This window comes from Amphiprion ocellaris, chromosome 8, assembly GCF_022539595.1.
Source record: "Amphiprion ocellaris isolate individual 3 ecotype Okinawa chromosome 8, ASM2253959v1, whole genome shotgun sequence".
Lineage (NCBI taxonomy): Eukaryota > Metazoa > Chordata > Actinopteri > Pomacentridae > Amphiprion > Amphiprion ocellaris.
The window spans coordinates 15,820,554-15,844,459 of NC_072773.1; the positions used below are offsets into that span (position 1 = coordinate 15,820,554).

General features: G+C 38.6%; 1 protein-coding gene across 1 annotated transcript in view; it reads right to left on the reverse strand.

Moving 5' to 3' along the window:
- Positions 1-23,906, reverse strand: part of oprl1 (opiate receptor-like 1) — a 106,779-nt gene that overhangs the window by 17,996 nt on the left and 64,877 nt on the right. Inside the window, exons 3-5 of the mRNA XM_023283104.3 lie at positions 17,298-17,385; positions 14,353-14,535; positions 13,657-13,747 (exon numbers count right to left, since the gene is read on the reverse strand). Of these exons, the coding sequence (XP_023138872.1) occupies positions 13,657-13,747; positions 14,353-14,535; positions 17,298-17,385 (362 nt within the window). The remainder of the gene's footprint in view (positions 1-13,656; positions 13,748-14,352; positions 14,536-17,297; positions 17,386-23,906) is intronic.

Here is a 23,906-nt window from a genome sequence, read left to right on the forward strand (position 1 = left end):
TCAGGATTCATCCTCTGGGAGTCATAAATGTCTAAAGCAAATTTGACGTCAATCTATCTAGAAGATGTGGGATGCTTCCTATTTTGTTTCTCAGGGATTCAAGATGTTTATTTGCTACATGCTCACACAGTAAGGTCAATGAAATGACTGTGCAATTACAATACACAATGAAGAATATTCCTTAACACAGTAGAAAATTGTTGTTCATGTGTGCTGTTGTGGTTTAAGATGACATAATTGCAATCTGAGATCAGAGAGCGATCTTCCAGCTCGTGAGGATAAAAAGTATTGTGCAGTTAGTTTTAAATTACATAGAAGAAAACTCTGTGAATTATATAAATAACCACAGTTGTTGCTGTAACTGAGAGGAATGCTTTTCTGCACGCTCTTTCATTATTCACCTTGCTGGATATTCAAGAAGTGGTACATTTTAATCAGCGACTGTTGATTTGGAGAAAAGCAGAACAATCAGGGTCTGCTACTTTACCATTCAGCTTTCTCTCAGTAGAATTTTTACTAGGCTACGTAAAACCATTATTTTATTTTTTAGCGCTGTGCTTTTCTTTTCAGACAGGTATTTGTACTATCCTTCTCATTATTTTTGCTGTCAACTTTTGTTCTGAACCTTTGTTACTGGTTTTAATAATGACATATTACATCGTAGACATTATAAATGTAGCATTTTTATTGTTTATTGTATAATTATTTGTATTACACTGTCTCTATAAATGTATCTCTGACTGTGTTTATTTATGTGCTATTGCTGTATTTGCTTATTTATGTGCCTTACATTGTCGCACATCTGATTATATAAGTTGAACACTTCTTCACGCTTAAGCACTGAGTGATTTTTCGACAATTTAATGCTGCCTGGACCTGAATTGGCCCCATTTTACTGCATGCCATAACTGCTCCGTAGTCATTTCACAAAGGCCTTTTACTGTTTAAAGTATGCAATGTGAATTGACCCTTGTCATTATGTACACTGATGCTTATAGAAATCATTTAAACAGTCATTTTGTATCCAGTCGAAGAGGACTTGGTGCAGCCTTGTTGGAAATCTCAGCTACTACTCTGACAGCTCGAGGATTGATGACTAAAGACGCAAATCTGGTCAACATCTCTGAAAAGCAGGGCATGACAGCATATGAGAACGCTCTACTTGTATGTGACATTTCTACATCAACAGCTCAGCTCGCACTGCAACTCCTGGCACAAAGAATGAAATTATAAGTGTGGCTGTCAGAAGGCGATGTGCGTTCGGCTCCAAACGTCACCACAACAGCTTGGCACTTGTGTGTCTTCTCTGTGTGTATTCTGAGTTGGCGTGTATATGTGTGTGTGTCTGTCCTTGGGCGATACAGCACATGTCATAAAAGTTTTATCTGGTTGTGTCAGTGGGGAAGGAGGGCACAGAACCCTACACTCCCTCACACACACATTCTAAGTGGTGATTCTCACTATGACCATCTCTTTTGGTACAGTTTTCCTCCATCATACTTTAGTGTTTCATTACTCTGTAGATTTATGTATTTAAGGAAGTCGGATTTAATGAAATGGAGCACAAAACCGGGAATGTGGTGGAAGATGCAAGCAGATGCATTACATACATCATACTGTAAGTAGGCAGTGCGGTATAAAGTTCAATGGCAGTTGTGCGATGAGGGCACAATATTCTTGTCCCCGCAGGACGATTATATGCTGCTGGGAAACAAAAGAAAACAGCAGATAAATATAGAAACAGTTGTGATTTATTAGCACTGGTGGAAGAGCTGTATGTGCTTTATAGAGACAATCTATTGTAAGCAAATACTGGAAAGGAGTGACCTTGGCTTCTGCAGACGCTCAGAAAGTTACTGAGTGTCCACCAGTAGAATGTTGTTATGGATATGGATGTGTATGTAAATCAAAAGATCATTCTTTCTAAGAATAACCTCTCTCTCTCTCTCTCTCTCTCTCTCTCTTTTTTCAAAAAGAGGATTAAATCTGAAATTAATGTAGAACTAATGTGAAAAAAGTCATCTTGTATGTGTCACTACCTTTACAATAATTAGCCCATTAAATATATACCACACCATCAGAGATAATGAGACATGCCAACATTAATTGTACACAGCTACTGTAATGGAACTATATTAGCATACTGTGTAGTGTTTTGAATTGTTCATTCACTGACATTTACAGCCCTTTAGAGGATGTACACAAAGGGTTGAACTTTGACATGTAATATATTTTTGGGCAGACAACCTGCCACCAGAAAGGAAATCAACAAAAACACAAATTGCATTCAATTATGCTTTTAAAAAGATAATTATTTTCACCTTTTCCCTGGACTAATTAGAGTTTGTATGGGCGCAAATGATGATTCTTTCTCGAAACAACATGCAAATATGTTTCATTTTAACATTTAGACCAGTGCTGTCTCCCAAAACTTTTATACAACTAAACTGTATTCTCACTTATGTTTTGAGACAAATGTGCTTTCTGATGAATTGCACTTGTTTGCAATGTATCACAAATCATTATAATGTGTTTAAATGATTTTACTGTTGCTCCTTTTCACCAAACCATCTATATCTTATCTGAGACAGAATGTGGCATCCTGATAACCCAGAAAAGTTTATAAACATTTTGTAAAACGGTGATGTTTTAATGTAAAACATACCATTTTCGAAAACTTAATCAAGTAGTTTTGGTGACTAAACTTAACCAAGCTTCAAAGAAGGTACCATTGTAGTTTTGCATTTCTAGACTTTTTGCCATAGAAGTGTATCAGTGCTGGAGAATGCCTTGCTGCATCTCACCATCAATCTGCTATTTCTTTCAATCAATCACAATCATTTTAGGTGTTGCTAAGCCCAGGATGCAGCTATGGTGCCCCTGACAAAAAAAAGAATCCAGCAGGTCTGCCATATTGCATGATCCAAATCTTATTCAAAATTCATTATTTTCAGAATTGCTGCTTGGAGGTTGTTGTTGAGTCCTGTAGTAAAGGGGATTTTGAAAACAGTGAACCTAATAGGCGAAAATAAAATCCTCCTGGTGAAAGTCCTGTTGCTGATTTATACCAACAACCGGGCTCCTTTAAACTGGGAGCCTTCCTTACTACGTGACAGAGAATGCAATATGGTCGTGTTGGAACATAAATTTTGAGATACACAGCTGAATGAAGAAATGCTATTTGGTGCTTCACTGAAAAATCTGAGTGTAGGTGTCATGAAACTTCTCACATCACACTTGGTGTCAGTCACTGGCTTTCAAACTAGCATCATCTCACGGCACATCTATGAAGGAATGGGAAGTAAAGATTGCTAAAGGAAAGAACACTGTTCTTTATGTACACTGTAGAGCAAGTTTCAGCTTTGAAAATGAAATGTTAACACTAAAACCTCCAAGGGGGGAATTTTACCCCAACGCTAATTACAAATCCATGTAACCTTGTCAAAATACAACCCATATACCTTTCAGTTCCTGACTTTTTCTAAAATGGCCTAATTAATCATTTAGTGAAATATGAGGGGTTTGGGATGAAAAAAACCCAAACTAAAACAAACAAACAAAAAACAACAACAAATATCAGCATTTATACTTCGAATCACCGAGGGTTCATTTTTACCTCCCATAGTGAATCACTTTATAAGCTGAGGCCAACACTCACACCACATCTGGTTGCCAACCTGTGCAGATTGTGTAGACGTCTTGTGAGAAGCATGTTCCTTACCATGAGGTGCAGCTAACTATATTTGATAAATACACTAGATAAGTACATAGAGAGCTGAGGAGACTAACATGAAAGATAAGTAATTACAGCAGCCTTGAAGTGATGCTACATTGATGGGGTAGAGGACAAGTGAATGCTGAAGAACCAGGCCGGTGACTTGTTTGTGAAACTGTGGCTGTGTCAAACAGAAAGACTAGACTGTGGGAACCTAAACCAAGCAGATCCAATGTGGAAAGTACCGGCAGAACGAGCTGGTGAGAGAACGTAAGAGTTGAAGAGAGAAGTCAGAGCAGGTCACACATGATGCAGGTACAGCGATCTGCAGAGGTGGATGCGGCACAACAGAAACTTTGTAGGAGTTTTGGTATCAAGATGGGATGTAGGTGGATTTGACCCCGACGCACCTTTCTCTGAGGCTGTTTGACCGATTCCATCTGAAAGGCTATGAAGCAGCCTAAAACGTGAAATAAATACAGACTGCTCTGTTTCTGTGTCCTCCATATCATAACTAAAGCAACAGGTTATTATCTAAAACTAGTTTTTAACTAATATTTTATGTTCTTCCTCTACATTCATTAAATTATTCAAATATGTAAATAATTTTGATGTTTGCTTTCTGTAACCTGTTTTTTTTTTTTTTTTTAAAGAAAATGTTATTTACAATATATTTGATCATTTCAATCTGTGATGAGAAATCTTAATGCTGCTGTAAATTAAATAAACCACACAAAGTGAATTTTAAATTGCTTTTTTGTCAAGTGTAACTCAGTATTTTTTTAAAAAAACAAATAAAAATGAACAACTCAACTGCTTCATGAAATTACACAATTGCGATTGCAGAATGGGGTTAAAATGACCACTCAGTGGTTTTAGGGGCTGTTGGAATGATGGCAGTTTTAATGTTAAATGTTCTTTTTATTCCTATTTTCAGTTTAACCACCTGTTGTTGTCAATGACGAGTGGTAACTCTGATGTGCACATTTAAATGTAGTGGACTGGAGGCACTGTTGTGTTTATTGCATTTGAATATTTTCCACTATAGCACAGGTTGTTGAAAATGAAATGTTAAATTCTTTTTTTTTTAAATTATCATTTTGACATTTAAAAAAAAAAACATAAAAATTGAAAGTTTATTGCTGGTGCATTTTGTCCACTGCAGAGCAGGTTAAATCTTCAAAACTAAAATAACAAATGCCCTTTTCGTTGTCATTTTAATGTGGTCATGGAACGCCCATGCTGGCATGTACAAATTAAAATTCAAATGAGATTATCGCATTTTCAATTTAATTTCTACCCAATGACAGTATTTTGGACTTACATTTTCATGTTTAAATTACCATTTAGATAAAATCTGTGACCTGCACTGACACTGACTAACACACACTGTTTTGAAGATTTGTCCACTGCTGGTTTAACAAGAAAAGTTCAGGTTTACATTCCAAAAAAAAAAAAAAAAAATGCTCTTGAAATGAAGACCTTGACCAGCCTTTGTGTTGGTGTCTCAGTACTGGCACGATATGCTGCCAGGAAACGCACTTTGACACATTTCTACAGGTCTTTTGAATGGATTAGTCAGAGTGTCTATTAGTGACAGTGGGGTGGCTGCTGATTATACCCTCCTTCCTGCCACCATGTCCTTGGGTAAGGCTTTTGACCCCAATTACTGAGAGCACTGCGCTGTGACTTTCCCTGCAGCTGTCAGGTTGTGGAGCTGCTCTGATCTCACTTTGTTTGTTTAGAGGAGACAGAAAGAGGAGAGGAATAAAAGTGGAGTAGACTCAACCCTGATTATGCCTGAATGTCAATTTGCTGTACAGCTAGGACAATCATAAAAACAGAGATAAATAAATAAATAAAAGCTACAAGACTGAGCCAACAAATTGCAATTACACAGGAAACAGAGGAAAGAAAAAAAGACGAATTTTATTAAAACAGGGAGGTAGAGATAAAAAAAAAAGTTAAGAAAGGACAGTAGAAGAAGACAAGAGATTAGATTAAAACACAGGAGAAATGAGATGTAAATTAAATTCTAAATATAATGTCTTTATTGTCTCTTCAAATTATGAGAGCCTTGAGGAACTCTGTGGATATCCAGTGGAAAATAAATCTTTAATGTTAATTAGAAACCTCTTGGAACAAAATTTAATGAAATCATAACAATGGGGACAAAATGGAACCCCAACTCCCACACTGGCTCTTTGTGGTATGTTCTCAAGGAACCATTTTGAACTCAGGGGGTTCCTTCTCACCGGCAATAGTGAGGAACCATAAGAGGTTCACTGAGACTCTGCTCTGCTCACAGTGTATAGACTGGGGGTTGAGGAGGGGGAAGCTAATTTTCACTTTGAAAGGAGGAAATGATAATACAGTAAAAATCTGAATCAGGTGTGAATGAGATGGGAGTAAAATAGAAGTGAGAAGTAACACATATGATAAATGACAGAAATGGAGACAAAGTGGAAAAGACAAATTAAGGGAAAGTGAGGTGTTGGTGAAGATAAGTAAGAGAAGCGGACAATTGGAAGAATGAGAATTGATAATGGAACTTTAATAAAACCATTGCAAATACAATGTGAAACAAATGAGAATGAAGCCAGTGAGGTGAGAATAAAAGAAGGGATATTAGATGAGAACAATACTGTAACATGAACATAAAGAAAGAATGAAATCAGAAGATCAGGTAGACGAGAATGCAATGTAAATTAAAGGAAGCGGAAGAGAATTAAATGAAAACAACGAATGAAAGATGAATAAGGAAGGAGTAGACGCTGAAGACAAAACAGAAAAACAGACAAATAAGAAAAGAAGGAAGACACGAGCAAACATGAGATAAATAAGAAAAGAAGCAGATGGAGGAGAGAAGAGAGAAGTCAGTGCAGCTGTGGAGTAGACTAATAAAAATGATTATGGGATTAGGGTGTAGCTGCAGGCTGAGACTGGATCAATATCGAACCACTAGGCCTCCACTTTCCCTGCTAGCTACAACATATTACTTGATTTAACTGCAAAATAGCCCTGGGAATAACTGGTCCGTGTGTGGGCACGTACCTCAACAGTTTGCCATTAAAACGAATAGTAAAAGAAAACTATTTTGTTTTCCCTTCTCAGGTCTGTCAAGTCGCTCTCTGGCAGCGATTTTAAATATGTACCAAAACATTGCAAAATCTCAGTTGTGCATGGAACAAAGAAAACACAGTAACAGAGTGTAAAAAATAGGACAGGGTCTTGAGTTAAACTGTCTTTTGAGGATGGATTTAATAAGAGGTCACTGGCAGATTTGTGAACAGCAAGAACAGCGGAGACAGGCTCTGGAACAAATCAGGCTCAGACGGAAAACAGTTCACTGAGATCAGTAAGGACGTGACCGTGGAAACCTTTAAAAAAAACTGCAGTAAAATCAATTCTAAAATTGACAAGCAGCCAGTGAAGGACGGCGTGGATCGAAGCAACAAGATCTCCCTTCATGAAACGTGTTTGGCAGCAGCTTTCTGACTAGTGCAGTCAGAAGGCTGGGACATGAGGGAGGGTAGTTGCTGCTTTAAAGTCTGGATTAAATAATTCATCCAGGACTGGTCATGGAAGAAAATAATCAGATTTCAGACCTTATTTCTGTGATGTTACAAAAGATTAAACTGAAGAATTGTTTCTGTTTATGGTACGAGAGGGAGAAGAATAAGGATATAAGTTTCAAAATCATGGACTTGTTTGTTCATTTAACAAAGGAGATAACCAAAGATAGGAGTCTGTTGTTTTTAAGAAAGTGGGGCAACCGTGGGACTGAACCATCTTCATTAATCTGATTGCTTGGACATTGTAGCAGGACTCTGCTTTGGTCTTTTATTTCCTTTAATAAATTTTGAAAGATACACCGATCAACCTGCCTAATACTGTTTTAGTGCCCCTTGTGCCACCAAACAGCTTTGACCCTTTGAGGCCTGGACTCCACAGACCATCTGAAGGTGTGACAGAGACGTTAGCAGCAGATCCTTGGAGTCCTGGATTTTGAAAAGTGAAGCCTTTATGTATTGGACTTGTTCTTAAAGCAAACCCTACAGATGCTCGATTAGATTGAAATCTGGTGTATTTGGAAGTTGAGTTAACGCTTTGAAAGCTGTGCCATGTTCCTCAAGCCATTCCTGACCTGCAGCTACACAGCGCAGTATACAGAAAGCTGCGATGCTCTGTGTGTTCTGAAACATTTCAGTCATAGCAGCATTAAGGTTTGTGCTACAGTAGCTCTTCCATGTGATCAGCCTTTGTTTCTAACATGCATCAATGGGCCTTGGGCATCCATGATCCTGTCTCTGGTTGTCCTCCCTTCCCTTGTACCTCTTTTGAAAATACCCCGCAAGACCTGCCACCTTGAAGATTCTCTGACCCCAGTCATCTCCCCATCACAGTTTGTAAAAATCACTCAGATTCTTACAGTCTGACACCTGCTCCCAATGCATCTACTTGAAGAACTGACTGTTTACTTGCTGCCTAACATACGGTTCATCCCACCCACTGCCATTGTAAGAAGATACTTGATGTTCTTCTCTTGTCAGTGGTTTTAATGTTGTGGCTGACTGGAGTACACCGGTAGCATCGAACCAACTCAGACCAAGTTTTTTTTGTTTTTTTTCATATTATAAAAAGGTGGGTCGACACTGCCATCATTTAAACTTTCACCTTATTATTCTTCTACTAATTTTTTAATTTATATTACATAAATATATGTGACCACTCTCTTTATCCTCTCACACACAGAGGGAGCTGTTCAAATCATGTAAATTCTGCTTACTGTGACCTTGTGAACTACACCTGGCAGGACAGCTTTGTCAGTGCATAATGATTCAGTGGGAGATGAATGAAAATATGTGGATTAAATGATATTTATGCAAATACAGTACCACCAGTGTGTGTTTTTTTCTGTTCACACTAACATTAAAAAGATCTTTCTCTGTTGGTAAATCTGACTAAATCCATTTCAGAGTGATCTGCGATGATGTAAATGTAAAACACTGCAAAGAAATGACAGACAGGAGAGTTCAGTCAAGCCAGCAGTGAGTCTGGATGCAGACGGATGCTGGACCTGCTGTCCTCTCAACTGGTCTGGTTGAGCCTGTTGTTCTCAAAGCAGTTTAATGCAGGGCAGAGCTGCACTGGAATATGTTAACAAAGACACTTTTTACACTAAGCTAGCAACTTCTGTTTTTGAGAGAATGGTGATCCCATTCATAAACAGCAAGATGAGAATAGCAGGGAAGCATGTTGGCATCCATTTCACTGTTTGCTGCTAAGTAAGTATTCTCTGTACCAATTCACCCTTTGAACTCCAAGCAGTTTCTGGACTTTTTTTTTTTTTTTTTTTGCTCCTGTCACATTTTTCCTCATCGTGAGTTAATTTTTAATTGCAGTATAAAGTCCTGCACCTTTGTGGAAATACTGCAACAATGGCTGAGAGTAGAGAGAACTCAAACATCTACTGTGCAACGTATGAAAGTTATAGTATCATAAGTCACAAAACACGCAATAAATAGAATCTGTTTTACGGAAATCCGAACAAATATATATATATATATATATATATATATATGTATATAAAAAAATAAATTCATTCTGTTCACAGGTGTTACCAATACTGGAAAACAATGACAATGCTACATACTCGATGTTTTACTACTTACAGTTTTTATTGGTTATCATACCTTTCTCTTATCTGATCTGTGCAAATCCAGCATGCAGTTAAACTGAAAAGTTTAGGTTGCAGAGGAGTCACTAATGACTTCACAGTTGCAGATGGGTCTATTTTCACACCACAAATATGCCTTTACAAGTCCCACGTGAAGAATGTAAGCACCATTAAAATAAAATACTTGAGGTCCTTGAAATATGGATGATCCATGCTGACAGTGATCTGCTGAACTTAAACAGTTACCACTAATAAAGGACACAGTGAAAAATCTCATTGACCTGATTTCCTCCTCTAGCTATGTCCTGGGAAGACATTGTGCTTTGGGGCTATTACTCATAGCTATTATGTAGAGAAAAAAAAGGCATATGTATTAACTTCAAAAGAAGTTCTGTGAACACACTGAAGCTGTCTGAGTGTGAGGACATGTGAACAGCAGCAGTATATCTGAGTAAAGAGAACGAGTGTGGAGCTGCAGCAGCAGGGCAGATTTCCACCAAAACAGTGAAAGCATTGCAAAATCTTACAGTAAAATGAAGAAATAATGCTCTTAAATTGAAGGAGCGTGCTCTTGATTAATGAAAGTAACTCCGTAAATCTGAAATATCAGCAGCGCACAGATGAGCCAGCTTTTACACGTAGCTTGACAATCATCCAGTATCAGTCAGTTGCCTCCTGAGGTCGGTCAGGACAGCCTCGGAGACAGTGGGAGAGTCACACTAACTGAGATGGCAACAGTGCTTTGAATAATCAAATGAGATTCTTTCCAAAACTGCTTGGAGCCCAGAAATGCTTCTTTATTGGGATGAAATTTTAGCAGCTCCTAAAATTACAGTAAAACCTCCACTGCTGATTAACACCCCTGCTTATCTACTGATGACATATTTTGGTCATTTCCATCTCTGTGTTTGTATTAACCTCGTGTGTTTGAAAGCCTTTGTACACCGGTTACCATGGAAACTGAGCAGAATGCTTTTAATATTATGGCCTTTTAAGGAGAACTGCTGCCATCTGTGATCTCCAGCAGCAAGTTTGCCATGATATACAAGACTGCCAGCACAATCAGATCACAAACACACATAAATACTCATCATCACCCTCACACAGCCCTATAAGGCAAACACACCACTATGAAAGACACAAACACCTGCACACGGCTTCATATGTGTATAGAATCTGTTCCACTGCAAGACTTTTCCATTAATATTAGACTATGAATGTGAATGTGCGTGTGACCTATAGTTATACATATATGGATGCCTGAGCGAGACGATTCATTGCAGCACACACACACACTCACTCACACAAAGAGTTTATAGAGTAGGACCCAGGTGAATCCATTCAACAGAAACTGATAAGCATCAATAAGAAGAGAAATGAAAAGAGTATATCTGAGAATCAAGCTGCTGTTATCAGCTGACTGTTATCGGGTATCAAAGAATGAACACAGAAAGAGACTATAATAAAAAGTCCAACTTTCCAGCTGCTACATACTTTTAGAAACTTGAGTATTTGATGAGACATGCTGTTGCTGTTTAAACATTGCTGTAGTCCATTCTCTTACATTGCTTGCTTTTACTATCTGTTAAATTAAATCTCTTACACAGATGCTATTTTTGTCTTTATTTAATTATGAGAGGACATTTTACAGAAAAGCTCAGATTACTACGCAATATGTGTCCTCTGATGCAAGGAACTGAGCAGTGTGTGGCAAAGATATGGAGGATGAGTGTTCTTTATTGCCCTACTGGCTGCATCGGTGATGGGCTTTGGCTTTTTAAGCCTTAATTAATTGTCCACTGTAAATGCAAGGAACATTTGCCCTCTCCTCCCTGTGTGAATCCCCGTTAAATATTCTCACTGATTTTATCATTTATTGGATAGAGAATTCTGCTGATTCAGTGCACTGGCATGAAATGAAAAAGCATTAAGTCAAGTCTCTCGTTCAATTCCCCTATGATCATGGTGCTTGATATTCATTAATGAAAGGTGGGAATAAGGCGAGGAAGTGCTCTCTGATTATTATTTGCGATTTTAGAGAATTACTAACTCCCTCACAATAGGAGGAAAAGTTTTTTAACTTATCTAGTATTTGGAAATCTTGAATTAGCTGATTCACAGCTTTCATCAATTTTTTTTTAACACTCTGTACTTGAAACAGAGTCTGGCCATTTTTCCTGAACCTCTATGGAAACAGTACAACCACTGATTTAAATACAAAGAAGGTAAACATGTCTTTTGTGTAGTATGGAACAGGCTTAACACCATAAATGGAAAAAAGAAAGTTGAATTTCTTTGGCTGTTTATTTTACAAAAAATGGAGGAAAAAATGAAAAGATGGAATCAACTTGTACAAGGTTTTTCTATATGCCGACATATTTTCCCATCATTGGGAAAAAAAAATGTCTTCACATTATATAGAGTTTTTACAACTTAATTTTTAAATTTATTTCCACACTTGCTTCTTATTTGCTCTGCACAAACACAGCCTGCAGTTCAAACAAATAGTCTGCAACTTTTTCCATGTGACCATTTGTCACAACTGAGTCCCTTCTCAGTTGCGCCAACCTTGCGGATTTGAGTTAGAGCATTAGAGCAAATTTGGCATTTTTTAAAGGAAAGCTGTCGAATGAAGTGATTTTGATTAAATATTGCAATTTTAAATTTAGATTTGGCTAAACTCCTCAATTTCCAGCACGCTACAGTTGGAAAGTTGAACATCTGTTTTATACAGTTTCTGGCTGAATAATGGTGTAAATGGCATTTCTGAAAGACAACATACCTTTCAAACCCGCCAGTTACCTGACAATATTTTCGTTGTGCACCGTAAGACATGATAATAAAGGGATACGTTTATTTGTCTTGGATGAATGATAGTGGTATTCAATTAACCATGTGCCATGATGGGAATATGACAGACCGAACTTAAAACAACTGTTGTTGTGACTTTTATGCAAATGTTACTTGTAAAAAATGACCGGAAAAAGATCTGGTCTGCCGTTCTGTAAGAGGCTCACATTTGACTGTAGTGTAAAGTTAGATAAAGATGCAGGTTTAATGAATCTTCTGATTATATCTTTCATGTTAAGAGCAGGACAAAGGAGGAGATGGTGAGCACCTCACTGACTGACATCTTATGAAGTGAATGGAGTTCATGTGCATTATGGAAAAGGATTGCTAAAGCCAACCTGGATTTATTTATCGAACTCCAGGTGAAGCTCACTAAAATTGTGTTTGCAGTTGGATTTCCAGCCTGCGTTGGAGGAAGTGATACAGCAGATGAAAAAAGGAAAAGCAGCAAAGACAAAACAGAACAAACGCAAGGACACACGCTGATCAGATTTTAGTTTTATCAGGAAGGTCTGACGTCAAGGTAGAAATGGTAAATTGAACATTGAATTTTCATAAAACATTCAGACTTTAGCAGCAAAATGAGGCTTCTACATGGAATAATGTTGTGGGGGCTGTAGGTCCATTTGATTATCTATATATTTAACAAATCCTTTCTATGACTCAGAGACTGAAACAAAGTCTGGCATCATGAAGCCTCTAAATCCCCAAACACACAAGTGGGTTTCAAACGTATGTTTTTGTTATGAAATTTTTAAAAATGATTATTAGAGCAAGAAACAATATGAAAAAAAAAAAAATAAACAGGGACAATGGCCAGTTGTTGGATTTGAAAGCCTCTATTCTACATATTCAATTTGAAGGTTTATCAAAAATAAACCCTTTTCTTACTTTTTAAATTTATTTACACTACTGTTGAAAAGCTTGGGGTGACTCAAGCAATTTCATGTTTTCCATGAATATCCACCCTTTTATTCATGTGCTAACACCATAATTGCACAAGGGTTTTCTAATCATCAGTTAGCCTTTCAACATATTAGCTAACACAATGTAGCATTAGAACACAGGAGTGATGATTGCTTGAAATGGGCCTCTGTACCCCTATGTAGATATTCCATTAACACTCAGCCACTTCCAGCTAGAATAGTCATTTACAACATTAACAATGTCTCGACTGGATTTCTGACAAATTTAATGTCAACTTCGAAGCCTGAGGCCTAAATTCTCAATGGGACTGTGATGCAACAACCTTCTTCTGTTTACAGCACTTTGTATGACGTGAATTGGTGAGTAAAAATTCTTCTTGTTATCTCTTATTTTAAAGCATTTCAGTGTCTACTGTTTTGCACAGCACTGTACAGTATATTTACAGTACGAGCATATCGTGTGCCTGTGTGTAGGAATTACTTACTGTTATGCTCTTGATCCTCCTCAACATTCCCCATGACCATAGCTGGGACACCGAAGGCAGAGGCCAACACCCACACACAGATATTCACCACCTGGAGTCAGAATAACATGATAGTGAGTTAATAGTCTGTGTTTTTCCATGGTTACACCATTTAATAACTTGTATGTATACAAACCTGGAATGCATTATGGTACAACAGTCATGTGAGAAGCATAGGAGTCTTTGTCAAGTATGTTGTCAATATTCAAATACACTTGTGAAGCAGTAAATTAAATGAATAAATTTAAGTAATTTCATCCACGAGAGTAAATTAAAAAAAATAGTCACTGTGTAGTTTGTGTTCTTGTACTTTGCTAAGATATTACATCACTGTTCAAATACACCCTCAGCTTCACTCAGGTGTCCTGGTCACAGCGAACAATACATGTGTCAATCTTTGCCAGAATATGATCAGAGACGCCACTTTGACATCAGTATCTATTAATCTCCTGTTTGTCTGTTCTCACACGATGACAGCAAACACAAAGTCAGTTTGATGAATTCATGATCTGACTCTAATCATGAGATCAGACTCTGAAGTGAGTTCAAGCGACTGTTAACATCAGAACTGATGTCAGGATATATTTGAGTGAGAACAAAGGAGGCGTGAAGGTTTTGGAAAAGTTAATATCACACTTTGAAATGAATCAGTTTTACCTTGGCTTTGTGAGGAGTCCTCATGTCCAGCGCCTTGACAGGGTGGCAGACGGCCACGTACCTGTCCATACTCATCACTGTCAGGGTAAAGGTGCTAGTGAACATGTTGTAGTAGTCGATAGACACCACCGCCTTGCACAGGGCATTCCCAAATGGCCAGAAGCCCAGAAACACATCAGTGCCCTGGAAGCATTGAGGAACCAAAGAATGAGCAAAGAAGTACAGCTGGGACCAGAACACAGCGTACCAAGTGCTCTGAAACATGACTTCATGCACATTCAAATAGATGAAACACAACAACTTTGAAACGCTTAATTTTGAAATGGCATGTTAACATACAGTATAATTTACACATTAATCAAAGTTAGAAACCGTCATCCAGACATGAAAGATTTGTGGAGATTTAGAAGCAGCAGAGCAGTTCTAGTAGGGATAGACACAATTATAGAGTGATGCCATGAAGGGATATATAACCAGCGAATGTATGACTTTGTCTTCTTCTTTTCCTTTCGGCTATTCCTTCCAGGGGTCGCCACAGCAAATCGTCTGCTTCCATCTAACCCTGTCCTCTGCATACTCTTCTCTCACACAACTAACTTCATGTCCTCTTTCACTATACGCATAAACCTCCTCTTTGGATTTCCTCTAGGCCCCCTGCCCGGCAGTTCCAAACTCAGCATTATTCTACAGATATATTCACTATCCCTCCTCTGTACATGTCCAAACCATCTCAGTCTCGCCTATCTGCTTTATATCCAAAACATCTAACATGTGCTGCCCCTGTGATGTACTCATTCCTGATCCTAGCGAGAACCTCAATATTTTAATCTCGGCTACCTGCAGCTATTCCTCCTGTCTTTTCCTTTAAACCAGACAACTTGCCACCATTTTGTACACCTGACACTTTTCTCCACCTGTTCTAACCTGCTTGCATATGCTTCTTCACCTCTTTCCCACACTCTCCATTGCTCTGGACTGTTGACTCTTAGTACTTACAATCCTTCACCTTCTTTATCTCTACTCCCTGTAACCTCGCCCTTCCACTTAGGTCCCTCTCATTCACACATGTGTATTCTGTCTTGTTGCGGCTAACCTTCGTTCCTTTCCTTTCCAGGGCATACGTCCACCTCTCTAGATTTTCCTTCACCTGCTCTCACGACAGATCACAATGTCACCTGCAAACATCATAGTTCATGGAGATTTCTGTCTAACCTCATCTGTCAGCCTGTCCATCACCATAGCGAAGCAGCGGCTCAGAGATGATCCTTGATGCAGTCCCACCTCCACCTTGAACTCCTCTGTCACATCTACAGCACACCTCACCACTATCCTTCAGCCCTCATACATGTCCAGCACCACTCTAACATACTTCTCTGCCATTCCTGACTTCCTCATGCAATACCACAGACCCTGCCATATGCTTTCTCTAGATCTACAAAGACACAATGCAGCTCCCTCCGTCCTTCTCTGTACTTCTCTATCAACATCCTCAAAGTAAATACTGGATCTGTAGTACTCTTTCTTGGCATTAAAGCTCACAAATGCTAACTTCTGTCCTTAGTCTAGCATTCACTACTCTTTCCCATAATTTTACTGTATGGCTCATCAACTTTATTCCTCTGTAGTTGCCACAGCTGGGTTGTTGCTGAGCGCCCTAGTCAGAAACTTTACTGCCACCTCTCCTAGACACATCAATATCGTCAGGACTAACTGCCTTTCCACTCTTCATCCTCTTCAGTGCTCTCCTCGCTTCACCCTTACTAATCTTTGCTACTTCCTGGTCAACAATGGTCACCACTTCTACTCTTTATTCTCTCTTATTTTCCTAATTCATCAACTCTTCAGTGCTCTTTCCATCTTCCCATCACACTTCTGGCACCCATCAATACATTTCCATCTCTATCATTAATCAACCCTAACCTGCTGCACGTCCTTCCCATATCTATCTTTCTGCATCACCAACCTGTATAAATCAGTCTCTACCTCCTTACTGTCCAACCTAGCATACAAGTCATCATACTTTGTTTGGCCTCTGCCACTTCTACTTTCACCTTACGCTGTATCTCCCTGTACTCCCGTCTACTGTATTCAGTCCTCTTCTTAGTTAACCTCTTTTCTTTCTTTATACACGCCTTTACTTCCTCATTCCACCACCAAGTCTCCTTAATCTACTTTCCAAGACTAAGTGGTGTTAAATGACAAGCAATGGAGAACTCAAATGATGATAAAATTTTTATAAAAATCGATGGAAAGACAAATCTGTCTTTTGTTAGTATCTAAGATTATCCATGAAGGGTCATATTTTTATCCAAGAAAGTTGTGCCAAAATCGAAACACACACATAGTTGTGTAAATTCAACTAAGCTTACGACAAGCAGCTCTTATTGTGAAAGTATCAACCAAAGTGTGATATTTTACAAAACCAAATGTAATTGAGAGTGTACTTTAGCTGAAGAGCGATGCAGTGTGGTGGGGGACAGGGTTGACTAAAAAATGTCCATAAAAGTAAAATTTTCCTGCAATGAAGACTAAGACCGTAACAGGTCAGATTAATGAGACTCGCCAAAAATAAATGTATTCCAGATAATGAGAAAATGTTAACAAGAGCTGAAGCTTAGTTTGTTGCATCCAGCTGTTTGTGGGAGTATTTCCTCTGAGTTCATGAAATACTTGCAGCTTCTGACAGCAGCAGGACCTATATGAACGTCTCCAAAGAGACTGTGTGCATTTACAAAAGGCACAACAGGTGACTTAATTATTTATAATTATAAATCTGTGATAAATGACGCTTCATACTTGTCTCAACCACAGACAGGTGAGCTGTCAAACACATAGTCGCAGTTTATCAGGTAAATAATTTGTTACATTATCCATGTCTGAAAAGGGTTTAAAAAGTCAAGGGAAGTGTATCAAATACTATGTGTGGATGGTTGATCAAGTCATACCTGGAAAGGTAAAGTAGCCAGGAACAAAGAGTCAGCCAGCGCCAGGTTAAAGATGTATATGTTGGTGGCTGTTTTCATCTTGGTGTATCTGGGGAGAGAGGAAGCACATCAGCACACAAATTCAGTTAAGTGAAAAACCAAAGATTAGCAGCAGGTCCCATGCAATTTTAACACTGTAATCAAAGGTCTGCAGCCTGTTAAAGATTTTATCCACTCTGCGGTGTGCAAACAAACACAGACACAGTGTGCAGCTACAGATGCACTGTACTGTTAAAATGCACAGCGAGTGGCTTTATTAGGTGCTGCTGCTAAAATTACTGGTTACAGAGAGATCTGGTGGATGCTTTTATCTAAAATACCTTTCCTTTACAGAAGACAGGTCATTGTTAACATTTGTGGAAACAGTGGGAAGTACACACTTCACGTCGCTGAACCCAGTTACAAACTGTTTATTTATACTCTTCACAGTAATTCAAGGATGCTTTCCCTTAATTAAATGTATGATTGCAAGGTGAAAAAAAATAAATCAAATTTACTCATTTAGATAAAATTTTACATTGCAAACATTATTTTGATCAGTCGGGATGACCTAATAATGTTAGCAACTGCATCAACTCAATATTGTGTGTTAATTTAAATTCAAATTTCTGTCTTAGTTAATTTAAAATAAATTCAGTTTGAGGTATATTAAGGGAAATTGGCTTGATAACTTATTTTTTCTTCAACTTTAATTTCAGGATTTCAAGTTCCCTCTCCCATCTTAATGTGCCTGGACAATTTCAGATATTTTAAAATGGTAATTCCAAATACTTTTGATTGGAGAGCTAATTCCCTTAACTAATTGTAGCATCTTACATGAGCATATTTCAGTTCAGACTCTGTTCATGACTCAAAAAGACTGATTCAAATCATTGCATTTAAATTCTTTTGTTGAGCCCATAATTTATTTTTTAGAGCATAGATGATGATGATCAGTGTTGGTATTTTTCAATTTTCCAGTCTTCAGAGTCAGGGCAGCATGAAAATGGTGACCTCAATCCTCTATTTCCTAATCTATATTGCATATTTTATAACATTCCAGCTGAAACAATCACACGAGTCAGAAGCAACGCAACAAATTGTCTCTTATAGTAGTAGAAAGTATGTTAACACTACTGCAAAATATAAATGTCTAAGTTGTCAAAATTCTAAAGTTATAAATTGGATGAAATGCATTTATGTGTTTTCACATAGAATTTTCAGTACAAAGTTAAATGTCCTCCAATGGCACCAAGTAGAGTTTTCATTGTGAACAATAACAGAACAGATGGACCTTGGAAAGAAATGATGACAAAGCTCCATCTCAACTTAAAGACCTTATTGTGTCCTATTTTCCAAAAAGAACATTTTGTTCTCAGACTGCAGACATTGACTTGTGGCTTTTTCTTCTGCCTTTTCAAAAGCAGAATGAGAGGCAGAGTTCAGTTATCAGGCTCCTCTGCTGTGGAACCAGTCCCCAGTTTGATTCAGGCCTCTATGCTTCCTGAATTGTTCTTTCTATTTGATGAAGCTTACAGTTAGAGCTAACTCAGATGACTAACTCAGATCCCCCGGTGCTGCTGGATAACTTCCCATGACGCACTGAACACCTCTTATTTTCTCTCCTCTTTTTCTTTCAGTGCATTTATACACTACCTTTGCACGTCACTAAGTGTGAGTCTTCTCTCCCTGTAGTTTGCGTTTTGTCCTCTCAGCAAGTGTCTCTGGATACAGAGCTGCACATTTCTGATCTGCAATTAAAGACCTCAACGATTTCCACGGTGGCTGCTGTTCTCATGTCGGTTGTTGGTTTGTTTGTCTTTGTTTTTATCCTTTTATCTCACTCTAGTCTGGCTCATTGGATGTAGACTGCAGGTATAAACTTGCTATTGGTTACGCAGTTTACACAACATTGTCCATCCATTGTGTTAGTTACACATTATCATTTTAAAACTTAAAAAAAAAAAAACAAATTACGGTAAGGCATTATTTTTTTTTTCTTCTGGTGAATCAGCCATTCGAATGGCACCGCTCAACTGCATGCATGCAAACTTTCCACAAAAATTGTTTCTGTGTAACTATTTGAAGTGGGTGACGCGGTAATGCAGTAGTTAGCACAGTAGTCTCACAGAAGATCCCTGGTTTCTTTATGTGTGGAGTTTGCATGTTCTCCCCTGTGGCTGTGTGGGTGATTCTAAATTGTCCGTAGGTTTGAATGTGAGTGTGATTGTTTGTCTCTATGTGTAGCCCTGTGATAGACTGGTGACCTGTCCAGTGTGTCCCCCCTCCACCCCCCACCCACCCAATGACACTACAAAAGATTAAGCTGTGTATACAAAGATTATGGACTATTTTAAGCAAATATGGGATCCAGCCAGACCATTCTGCACAGTGCTGTGTCAGGGTTAGCATGAGAGAGTGGTGTGACTATGCAAGACTACCCTTTCCTCCATTCCTCAGGCATCTTCTCACTCTCTAAGACCTTGTTTAACAACCTAGTCAGAAACTCTACTGCCACCTCTCCTAGACCCTTCCATACCTCCACAGATGTATCACCAGGACCAACTGCCTTTCCACGCTTCATCCTCTTCAGTGCCCTCCTCACTTCACCCTTCCTAATCTTTGCTTTTTCTTTTATTTCCACTGCCTCCAAAGAGCTGCTCAGATGAAATCAGTCGGATTTTTTGGGTTTCTCTGTAACATCATATTGTGAGGTGTTAACCTTACTGTGTGACTCACAAGAAACAACACACAGTGCACCTCAGCATATAAACCGTTGGAAGGACTATGAAACTGAGAAAAACTGGCATAAAGGTAATGAGGGCATTAGCATCAAAGGGTTCATCCTCTAGGGAGGAGAAATGTTCGCAGCAAATTTACCGCCAATAATCCAAAGATAGATCAGGTACTATTATGTGTGACACTGACATTTTGAGCTGTTAATTTTCCCCCTGCTGGGCATTTGTTGCGTCTGTCTTTCTCTGAGTTTCCCCCAGAGGTGGTTACGTTCAGTGCTCAGCATCAGCAACCTGATGTGACCCTGTGATTTTGCATCACTATTTTGTTGGGTTGTCGTGCTTCTGTTTTGCTTCTGTCAAGTTTAGTTCTCAGTGATCTGTAGGTAGACTGGAGGTAGCGCTCCAGGGCTGGTGGTTCGGTGTCTGCTACGAGGATTCCCTTCATTTTATTTCATCCTGCTGGCTTCTCTCAACTTACTTTCTATTTTAGGTTTATTTTCAGTCAATACTTTTTGCTTTGATGTTTTAGGATCACACGTACATCCAACACATATAATAAAAGTGTTTTTTGCCTTCTGGGTAAGAACGAGACTGTTTGAGGCCAAAACACTGAAATCTGTCAAGATGCATCTTCTGGAGCCCATGCATACATATCCATAGAAAACTGTTTAACATAAAGAAACTCATTGAGTCATTAAGGACAATAATTTTGAGTTTGTGCTGGGTTTGTTAGCTTTTGTAACTCTGCAGATTTCTGCCTCTTTGACTTGACAACAAGCTGAAGGTTTTTCTGCTTCGGCTGCCCTGAATAAAACTTTACAAAAACGCATTGCAGTCAAATGTTTTCCCCCTTCCCCCTCTCCTCTCCTCCCCTCTCTGCCCATTATTCACTTTGGCCCTGGGCTCTTTTGCACTCCCTCTTCTTTCCTCAACACATCCCCTTCTTTCTCACGCCGTTTCTCCCTGTCTCCTCCTCTGCCTCCTCTTTCCTCTTCATGTCCTTTCAGTTTTTCCGCTCATCTCCGATTTTAGATGATGTTCACCATCCTCGACGCAACTCTCTTTTGTTTTATTTTAAATCTCTCACTCTTCCACTCCTTTGCATCCCAACATCTGTGTCTTTCAATCCTCTATCCTTTCATGCCTCTCATTACCTCCCTCTGATTTTCAGTTCTATGGATTGGGTCAAAACCCTCAGTTCTCTCTGATTCCTCTGTCTTTGTCTGTATTGTATCTGCAGGTTCAGGGAAGGTCAATCCGAGATGTTCAAGATTTTTGTAACACTTTGTGCAAACAGTTAAATTTAGGAATTAATGGTCAGAACAAAGAGACACAGAAAACTAAAGAAGGAGGTCTAAACTGGCAGCTTTGCCAGGACAAAAGGAAATGAGGTGTTGATGAACATTTGACTGCTAATCTGATGACAGAACTTTGTAGTTCACATAAATCTGTGAGGTGCTTTGAGTCATTCACTCTGAAAATCAACATGCGGGGGGGAGAACCTTAACTGAACCCAACAGATCACTTGCAAAAAGTGAATATTTAGTCACACTGACAGTGTTTATTCATTTTCTTGTCCAAGTTCAGTTATGCAGCTGAAAGCAGAGCGTGTTTAGGCCCACGAAGTCTAGGGATCTGGGCTGGTGCCAGTAGGCTTATTCAGTTAATCTTCCATAATGATTTGTGAGTACTGTGTAAGCAATGTGAAGGGAAAAAAAGAACCTACCCTTCAGCTGAATGATCTGCCTCAATATTTCACTTAATGTAAATTATCTATGAACCAGTGCAGACATTCCACTTGTATTTGAATCTTGTTTAGATGCTTTATCTGGGAAAAAAAAAGTAATTACCAGATACTTTGTCTCCTCTGATCTTCACTAGCATTTTCCTGTCTTTCTGCATTCCTCCTCCCATTCACTTTCACCTATTAACCCTCTGAACTACAGGTAGTTTCTGTGCGTTTTTTTTTTTTTTTTGCTCTTCACTGTAGACTCATTTTTTAAACTGCGATATAAAGTCCTGTCCCTCTATGGAACCAGCACAGGCATTGCTAGAAGTAGACAGAACTTGTAAATGTCCTCAGTCGTTGAAAAAAAATAAAATAAAATAAAAGAAAAGAACAACAAAGATTAAAAAAATACGGACAATACATACATCATTTTCCTGAGTGCCCACAAGTGTTACCAATACTGGAAAAAGTAATGGTGAGTATACATACGATGGATAATTTGCTGTTTACATTTTAAATGTGTTTCCATGCTGGTCTCTTATCTGCTCTAAACACAACCGGTACAGGCAAAGTTCAGAATTGCAGCAAATAGATTTTCCTTGTGTTTTACAGCATCTGTTTAGACCAAATTGTTTCTTTTTTTTTTTTTTAAAACATTTTTTCTAAAAAAAAAAAAAAAAAAAGACATGTAGAATGAAATTATTGTAATTCAACTTCACTACTTCAAGCTTAGATCACGTTAAGTTCTGATACAGAACAAGTTACAGATGATTAGATCAAGGACTGCTGAATTTTCAACTTTGTGACAATTCTTTTTGTTTTTACAGTTGCTGGCCCTGATAAATTATTCATTCCAGGGTTCAGAGAGTTTACTGTGGGCCTCTATCACAACCCTCTATCCCATTTCAGCATCTGGCCATTCCTGCTATTTCTTCCCATCCATTCCTCATTCCTCTTCGTTTTTCCCCACCCACTTATCGAGTACCTTACATCTCTCCTACCTTACATATTGAATAGATTTTCAACCCCCTTTCTTCCTCTTCTCTATATTTCCTCCCTTTCCTCCTCTTCCAAGCCTCTTTCCTTCTTTTTCTCCTTTTTATTCCATCTAATTCTTGCTTCATCTCTCTACCTCCTTCTTCCTCCCCATCTGCCTTCTCCTCCTCCTTGTTCTTTCCCTTGCATTCCTCCCTCCTTCTCTCTGCATAGTGAGGACTTGCAGGCAGGCCGAGAGTCTTCAGAGAGAATATTTCATGGCTGTTCAGCTACCCTCCCTTTTATACATCAGAGACCGAGTCTATCTCTGCTTTTCTCTCTCCAGAATATCTTGTCTTTTCTCTCTGTCAGTCTCTGCAGGTCTGACTTGTCTTGTAGAATTCAGTCTCTCTGGCTCCAAAACCGTCTCTCTTTTCTCCTCTATCTCTACGGAAACAGTCCTCCAACATTCAGCCATATTCCTGATGCCATCTCATTTCTCTTTCACTCTCTCTGTCAGTCAGTGAAAGTGTAATTGCACATGAGAGAAATAAAAGGGACGAAACTGAAGACGTAAGGACGAAGATGTGAACCCAGAGCAAGGAGAAGCTACAGTCAGTATCATATAGTGTGTGAGTTAATTCTTACCTCATCATGATCTGTCACAGACTCATAGATGAAGCATATTCAATGTAAGGTAGCTTTTTGCTTTAGTTTCAACAAGCGCATATTGGGATAGATGTAGTTTTGAAAGGAGTTTTATCAGCATTGTTGCTTCGATGATATAAGAACTTTTCTCTTTTTTGCTTTACATGCACACTAAAACAAAACAACCTTATTTGCATCTGAAAAAGCAACAATTAAAGCTAATGTTAGCAAAGACATTACATTTTCTATCTATCTATCTATCTATCTATCTATCTATCTATCTATCTATCTATCTATCTATCTATCCATCTATCCATCCATCCATCCATCCATCCATCCATCCATCCATCCATCCATCCATCCATCCATCCATCCATCCATCCATCCATCCATCCATCCATCCATCCATCCATCCATCCACAGTTGTTTTATCACTTAAAACCCCATCAGAGTTTTGAGGATGTGGCTTACAGTGGTGATTCCTGGCAACACAAGCAAACA